This window comes from Chinchilla lanigera, unplaced genomic scaffold (genome assembly GCF_000276665.1).
Source record: "Chinchilla lanigera isolate Chin_1 unplaced genomic scaffold, ChiLan1.0 scaffold00036, whole genome shotgun sequence".
Lineage (NCBI taxonomy): Eukaryota > Metazoa > Chordata > Mammalia > Rodentia > Chinchillidae > Chinchilla > Chinchilla lanigera.
The window spans coordinates 1858328-1866233 of NW_004955437.1; the positions used below are offsets into that span (position 1 = coordinate 1858328).

Below are 7906 nucleotides of genomic sequence, written 5' to 3' on the forward strand. Positions count from 1 at the left end.
TTTCCGCACCCCTGCCCCCCCCGCCGGCTCCCGGGCCCTCCCGCCCTTTCCGCTCCCCCCCGCGTCCGCCCGCTCCGAGAGCAGGAGCCAGAAGGGGAAGGAAGTGAGGACAGCAGCCAGGGCCGCGGACGCGGGGAGCGCTGGACAGCCCGGGGTCGGGACCTGGGGGCCCTGGCCCGACTGCCGCCGCCTCCCAGGCCCCCGCTGCGGGATTCTGCAGCCCATTCGCCCGCACTGAATTGGGATCAAGATTCCAAGCCGGGCCTGGTGGCGCACGCCTCCAGTAGTCCCCGCACTCGGGAGGCTGAGGCAGGAGGATCGTCTTGAGTTCAAGGCCAGCCTGGACTTACACGTAGCGAGACCTTGTCTCAAAATGCAAAAAAATTTTTCTCAGTGGGGAGGCTCCGGGGGAAGTCAGGAACAGAATTTGACATCCCTTCCCCAAGAAGAACAGGCCAGTACTGCCGCGGAAGGCGCTTTATGCGGAGAAGACCCCGCCACGACACTACCCGACTAGGTGGCTGTCCCCATTCCAACCCCGGAGTGCAGTGGACCGAATCCATTCCACGTTTTCTGCGGGTCCCTTTGCCCCGCCTACTCGGGGGCGGGACCGGAAGGGCCCACTTCCGGTTCCGCTCTGCTCTGGGGTGTCCGCGGCGCGTGGGTCCGAGCGGTCCGCCTGAGGCTGTCTTTCCCGCTACCTGGCGCCTGACCCCACCCTGTTGGATGTCTCCGGCGGGTGGGAAACTGGGGGGAACGGGAAGGGACCAGAGTTGACTAGAAGATTCGTCGTGCTTGGGAAGAGGTAAAATGAGACACTCGGTTAGAAGCACTGGAACACAACTTTATTCCCACACAAGCAGCCCCGCCCGAGCGGCCGCTTCCGGCCCCGCACCGATAAGCAGCGCCCTCGGGCGGGCGCCGGCACACCCTGGCGCGGAACGTTCCGCCGGAACGCGGGCGGGAGGGGAGACGGGCATCTAACTGCGCGGCGCAGGAGCGTTTCAGTACCGCAGTGGCGAGCCGCGGAGTGTAGACGCGCGGCAGGCGGGAAAGGCGCAGGGGAGAGGAAGGGCGCGGCCGGACGCTAGATGGGGCAGGAGAGGTAGCAGGGGGTCGAGCGCCAGGGACCCCGGTGGGCACGAGTGGATCCGGCCCCAGAGCGGTTGCCCAGGCGGGACTACTTGGGATCCAGGCTTTTCCTAGCAAGGTAGGATTTGCCTTTGTGATCTAATTCTTCTAAGAACACACGGTGCAGCGCTCGACATCGACACGGTGGCTCTCCTGATGAATGCAGCGTGTGCTTATCTAGTCTCCCATTGTAAGTTTTTTTCTTTTTTCGAGACACAGTCCCACCAGGTAAGTAGCCCAGGGTAGCTGCCTGAGTGCTGGGACGACAGGGTTGCTCAGTGAGATACCTCACCCACCCTTTGTCGTTCTTGAGGCAGGTTCTCCTTAAGGTGCCCAAGCTGGGCCCCAACATTCGATCCCCCTGTCTCAGCCTTCCAGAATGCCAGGATTACAGGTATCTGCCAACTGTTTCCAAATTCTAGTATAATAAATATCAGCAGTTATAGCCGAGTGTGGTGGCACATGCCTGTAATCTCAGTACTCAGGAGGCTGAGGCAGGAGGGTCAATGCAAGTTTGAGGCCAGCCTGGGCTACACAGTGAGTCCAAGGCCAACCTGAGCTACATAGTGAGACCCTCTTGCAAAAAAAAGTTAGAAAACCAAAACAAATAAAATATTTTCTAAATACCGTCAGTCGTTAGAGCCCATGTAACAAAAGGTCTTTAGGGTCTTTGATATTTTTTCATAGGTCCTGACACCAAAAATCTTGAGAACCCCTGCCCTAAAAGCTTTAAAAAGGTGAAAGCCATAAAATGTGTCTTTTAAAACAATTAGGTGGGGGAGATGCCTCAGTGGCACAGTGACTGCCTGGCAAGCACAAGGTCCTGAGTTTGATTCTTTGTACCCAGAAAAAAAAATTTAAGTCTCTTAGTGGAGAGTTTGGAGAGAGCAGAGAGTGGGAGCAGATGATGGGGTACCAGTTTGGGGAGATGCTACAGGGCTTTAGGCCTGAGATGTGCGCAGCTTCCAGGATCATGGGCAGAGCATCTTCACTGTGTTTTCTGGAAAAGAATTAAGGGGGGAGTGAGGAATTGGGGGCTTCAGGAGATGGAGTTAGGTACATACAGTTCATCAAGGTGGAGAAAGCAAGAGGCTACCTGCCAGATACTTCACAGAGGGCTGTATCTCCTGCATCTTCTAAAAGATGTGCACCACCTCGTCTAACCATCCTAAGACTCAATCATCCTAAGACACACCGCCTTGCAGTGTGACAGCCATCACACTGGGGTCAGTGATGCCACCAGTGTGGCAGCCCCCGGGGGTGGAACCCAGGGCATCAAGCATGCTAGGCAAGGGCTCTGTAATTGAACTACATCTCAGCCCTTGTTAGATTTTTTTTTTTTTTTTTTTTTTTTTTTGGTTTTTCTCTGGTACCAGGAACCGAACTCACAACCTTGCACTTGCCAGGCAGGCGCTTTTGCCGCTGAGCTAAATCCCCAGCCCCGTTAAATTTTATTTTTGAGGCAGGGTCTGGCCTTAAACTTGTGCCTCTACTATCCCTGCCCTTGCAGGAGCTGGGATTACAGGCATGTGCCACTGCACGTGGAACCTCGCTCTGTATTTGTATGGGACAGAACTGCCTGAGTTTTTCAGTCCCCACACCCAGGGGAACAGATGTAGCATATTCAGGGGCCCCACCCACTAGGATACAGAGCAGGTGTGGTTCCTCTCACCACACTCGAGGGATGAGTTGGGGACGGGGTGAAAGAAAGAAAGAGAAGGGGAAGTGAAGGTGGTTACCTCCTTTGGGTCGTGTTCAGCTAGGCAGCTGTGGAAAGGTGGATGGGACAAGGGTGGGGGGTGGCTGGCTGGCTGCTTGGAGGAGTGGGAAAGTGTCCTCCCGTCACGGTCAGGGGGACTCAACTCACCAACCCAGACAGCACCTTGATGAGTCCGAGGACCAGAAAGGCAGACAGGAAGAGACCGACACCATCCTCCAGCGAGGGCCCGGAAAGGCCTGGCAGGCGAAGGGGAGGAGTGAACTTCCCGTCTTGCAGGGCACTGCCAGCTCCACAGCCCTTGAGGCTCTTACCTGCCACTTCCACGGTGACCACCGCGCGGTGCCCCGAGGCAGGCAGGCTGGGGTGGCGGACCCGACAGACGTAGCGCGCCCCATGGTGCTCAGCGGTGACGGGGGGTGGCCGAAAGTGCCCAGAGACGCTGACAGAGCCGTCCGAATGGTGGTGCAGGGACGAGACCCACCTCTCCCCCTTGGCCCTGCGCAAGCCGCCCTCTGGGCCCCCTTGGAGCTCCCACTCCACCTCCAGGCCCTCGGGGGGGTAGAAGTGGGACGCCAGGCAGAGCAGCTCTGGGGGAGCCTCCCCGGGGGCAGCCCAGACAAGGGGAGCCGGCGTCAGTGACACTTCAGGTGGCTCTGGGGAAAAGAGCGAGACAAACATGGAGGATCTCAGTTTGTCCTCGGGCATCCCTAAATCTGGGGGCAATCTGCAGCGACGGGAAACCCACTGTCTCCCCACTGGTGCTCCCTAGGAACCCCCAGGACAAAGCCCCTCATTCTCAGGGACCCCACCCCCTCCCAGAGCCCCCAACTCCCCGCCGCGTCCTCCCAGTGTCCCGAGACCCTGGCCCCCACTCACTGTGCACAGCAAGCTGCAGGGCCACCTGTCCTTGCAGGTACGGCAGGTGCACGGTGGCCAGGTAGGTGCCCTCCTGAAAGGGTCGCACTGCAGGCAGCCAGAAGGTGCCATTCCCAGTCCACGGGCCCCAAGGCTCATCATCCCAAGCAGCAAAAGCCACTGCCCCCTCTCGGGCTGCTGGCATCTGCCCGTCCAGGCCAGGAGTTGCGGCCAGGAGCAGGTGCCCCTTACCCAGGTGCTGGCGTCTCCACTCCAGCCCAAAGGGAGGGGGACCCGAGGCCAGGGTGGCAGCAGGCTCAGGGGTCGGGGGCATGTAGGTGAAGCTCAGGTCCAGCACGGCATCCTGTCCCAGTAGGATTCGGGGAGCAGGGGTGTGGGTGAGGACAGTGAGCACCACTGCGAAGAGAGGGGCAGGAGGGGGACACGGGGGTTACTCTGCTCAGCCACCCTTTGGAGCACAGCGCCTTCAGCCCTCCCTGCAAGTCCCCTTTACCCTGGAACAGCCTCGGGCTGGCATGGCAAAGAGGGTGTTCCCCTTCAAGCCTGCTCTAAACACGGCCCACTGGAGCTCTGGGAATGGATTTTTTGTTGTTTTTTCCTTCCAGACAGGGAGACCTGGTCTCAAGCCGGTCTCAAACTCACATCAAGCCTCCTGCCTCAGCCTCTCAAATGCTGGGGTTATAGGCATGCGCCACCTCACCTGGCATTTTTAATAACTCTTTGCTACCCAGATCTACTCAGTTCCTGATGCTGGGTAACATGACCCACATACGAAAGGCACTTACAGTGGTGTCCAGGACACAGGAAGCCTATAAAAGGGTTTGGTAGGGCTGGGGATTTAGCTCAGTGGCACAGCGCCGGCCTGGCAAGTGCGAGGTCGTGAGTTCGATTTCCGGTACCAGGGGAAAAACAAAAAAAAAGTGTTTGCTGTTTGTGCCTAACCATCGGCCAAACAGACTCACCCAGTTGGATTCATTCCAGCTCAGCAGTGTCTCTGCCAGCGTGCCTCACCATGCTGCAAGGCCACTGCCCCTGCCTTTGATGAATGGTCGTCAGCCCCGCTAATGGAGAGTCTGTGACTCCTTCCTCTTACTCATTTCACAGATATTACTGAGCCCCTAGGCTGTTCAAGGTGCAGCAGTACAGGACTGTGATGAACTAGACAGGCAGTCCCAAACCTGTAACCCCAGCACTTGGGAGGCCGAGGCAGGAGGATTCCTATGAATTCAAGCCCCCGCGCCCCCCCCCCCCCGACTACATAGTTCAAGGCCAGTTTGAACCACATAGACCCTACATCCAAAAAAAAAGCGCAGGCAGTCGAGACCACAAAGTGAGTTCAAGGCCAGCCTGAACTACATAGTGATACCCTGTCTCAAAAAACGGAAAAAAGGGGGTGGGGAGCAAGGAGGCCTCAGTTTGCAAAGCAAGGGGCAAGCTCTCACCTGACACCAAACTCACTACCACCTGGATCAGGGGCTCCCAGCTCCAGAAGCCTGAGAATGTACACTTCTGTAGTCTAAAACCACTCAGCCTATGGTATTTTGTTATGGCAGCCTGAACAAAGTAGCACAACAAAAATACATGATGTTTTGTGATTTCAAGGACTCAAAATGAGTTCCTTCAGGGAATCAGGAAATTTTAATAGGAGCTAATGATGAGTTTCAGTTTTTTGAGACACGGTCTCCAGTTGTAGTTCAGGCTGGCCTGGAACATACCATGTAGCCCTAGCAGGCCTGGATATACCTGGGACTGCCATGTGTACCAGCACGCCCGCTCCTGAGCTGGTACTGCATCTACCTGACCATAGGGAGGGACATTTTGTTTCTGTTTTTAAAACACTTTTGGTCTTTGGTGCTGGGATTTGAGCATAAGACCTTCACACATGGCTCGATCACTGAGCTGCACCCCTGGCCTATGTAAATCACTTTCTCCTTGACATTACTGTGACAGTTGAAGACGTCTTGAGAGCCCTTCCACCTGCAGAGCCCTGACACCCCGGGGGAGTCAGTGCAGGCCCCAGTCGAGAGAACTGCAGCGGTGAGGGTCCCTTGCAACACAGGGATCTAGGGGGAGTGGAGAAAAAGTTCCTGCTTTTTTGTTTTGTTTTTGAGACAGCTTTTTTTTTTTTTTTTTTTTTTTTTTGTGGTACCGGGGATCAAAGTTAGGACCTTACGCTTGCCAGGCAGGCGCCTGTGCCACTGAGCTAAATCCCCAGCCCCTGAGACAGGGTCTTGATATGTAGCATAAGCTGGCCTTGAACTCACTTTGTAGCTCAGGGTGGCCTCGAACTCTCGGCGATCCTCCTGCCTCAGCCCCTCGACTGCTGGGATTACACCTTGCGCCCCGACGCCCAGCACATTCCTGCTTCTGAGCCCCTGGGACTGCAGCACCTCCCAGGTTCTCCAGGTCAGCGCTGCAAAGTCCGCCTCCGCAGAGCCCCGCCCGAGCCTCGGCCGGTTTCGATTTCACGATTTGACGGGTCGAGGGCTCCCAAAACCGGTAGAGGAGGGTGAATCCTAACCGAGCTGTCTCGATTTGCGAAAAGGAAACTAACTGATCCTCGGTTGGAGAACGGGCTCGCTGAGGCCCACACCCGCACCCTGGCGTCTGCCCGTCCTCCTCCACCTCCTCTTCCCAGCTACCTGTTGCCATGGTGATGAGCGCCGGCGCGGGCTGCGGCTCCGGCGGCGAGCGCAGGAGGCAGGACAGGCTGAGGGCCGGGCTGGTCACGCTGACCATCAGCCACGCCCCGTCCAGGGCCCGCGGGCAGCTCCGCTCCGGGCTCAGGCGGCGGGCCCAGGTCGCAGGGGTAGGCAGCGGCACGAAGCGGCTCATCTCGCAGCGCGGCGCCGCGGCGCCCCGGGGAAGGCGGCGGAGGGCGGCGAGGAGGGCGCCCGCGGGGTCTGCGAGGCGGAAAGCGGGGGCGCTCAGAGTCGGGGCCGAGGGGGGCGTCGGGAGCGTCAGACGCGCAGACCGCTGCGGGGCGACGGCTCTGGGGAGCCCAGAGGACTGGCACGGGGAAACTGAGACGCGAGGTTCGCGCGCGACCCGCGGAGGAGGGAGTTCGGGAGCCGCGACGAAGGCGGGGCGCGTCCCGAGACTCACCGTCCACGCCGAGGTAAAGCTGGGGGTCCAGGTCCGGCCGGGGCGGCGGCGCCCAGGGGCCCTGGCGCAGCAGCAGCGCCGCGGGTCTCTTCTCCAGGGCGCCCCCGCCCAGATCCTCCACGAACCAGCACTCGAGCGCCGCGGGTCCGGCCGAGGCTGCGCGCGCCAGGCCTGGGGGCGGGAGCGGGATGCAGGGACCGCCGACCCGCGGCCGGACGCCCGCCTCCTTCCCCCCGCTGCCCGGCCCGGCCCGGCCCGAGGCCGCGCGTTCCTCACCCAAAGCCAGGGCGAGGAGCAGGGACAGGGGCTTCATGGCGCCGCGTCGCGTCCCGTCCCGGCTGCCGGTTCTGAGGCCGCCTCTTCCCCTTTCGCTTTCACTTTCCTCCCGACCCGGCGGGAGGGGCCGGGGATCCCCGCGGGGAGGCGGGCCGAGGGCACCCTCCGCCGGCCCGGCCGGACCCGCACAGCCGCTGCCCCTCCCGGGCACCCCGGCCCCGCCACAAGCTCCCCGCGGCGTCCCCGCGCTCCCGCACCTGCGCCAGGTCCCCAGCAAACAGAGGGCTCGTCCGGAAGCCGAGTGAAACGACCAATAAATATTTTAATCACTGTTAAAAATAATGAAAACCTGTGCTACGACTTACTCCTCGTCTCCGCGCTCCTTCGTGAGAACTACGTTGGGGACCCATGGGAGGTGTGTGGGGGACACGTGTGGCGATGTGCGGGAGGGGCGAGGTCCGAGGACAGTGGAGGGGCTCTAAGGTCTGTCGCCACGACACGAACACAGACTCCAGGCACAGACGACAGCACCCCGCCCCGCGACCCGAGGGTGCTCAGGGCCCGCCCGGGTCGCCCCACCTGCTCCGAGGGAAGACCTAGTCCCGGGGCACCTCGGGGAGGAAGGGCTGCGACGCGGAATGGGCTGGCGATAGTGCAACGTGGTTTCCTCTCCGTGGGGCGCACGTGTCCAGAGAGATAAAGGAAGACCGCAGGGGCGCGGGCGCTCGGGGCACGGAGCCCCCGGTCGTGCCCGACTGCCGCCAGCCGCCAGCCCCCTAGTTCGCCCCGCCGCCGCCG

The 7906-nt window shown here is 60.2% G+C and overlaps 1 protein-coding gene across 1 annotated transcript; it reads right to left on the reverse strand.

Moving 5' to 3' along the window:
- Positions 1-1729: 1729 nt before the first annotated feature.
- Positions 1730-7318, reverse strand: Tapbp (TAP binding protein (tapasin); the record flags this gene model as incomplete). Its single annotated transcript, XM_005389485.2, is given in 7 exon segments — positions 1730-2131; positions 2999-3087; positions 3163-3504; positions 3728-4123; positions 6370-6630; positions 6833-7003; positions 7109-7318. Coding segments are annotated over 7 exon segments (1308 nt in total). The 3' UTR covers positions 1730-2119.
- Between the last annotated feature and the right edge of the window lie 588 nt (positions 7319-7906).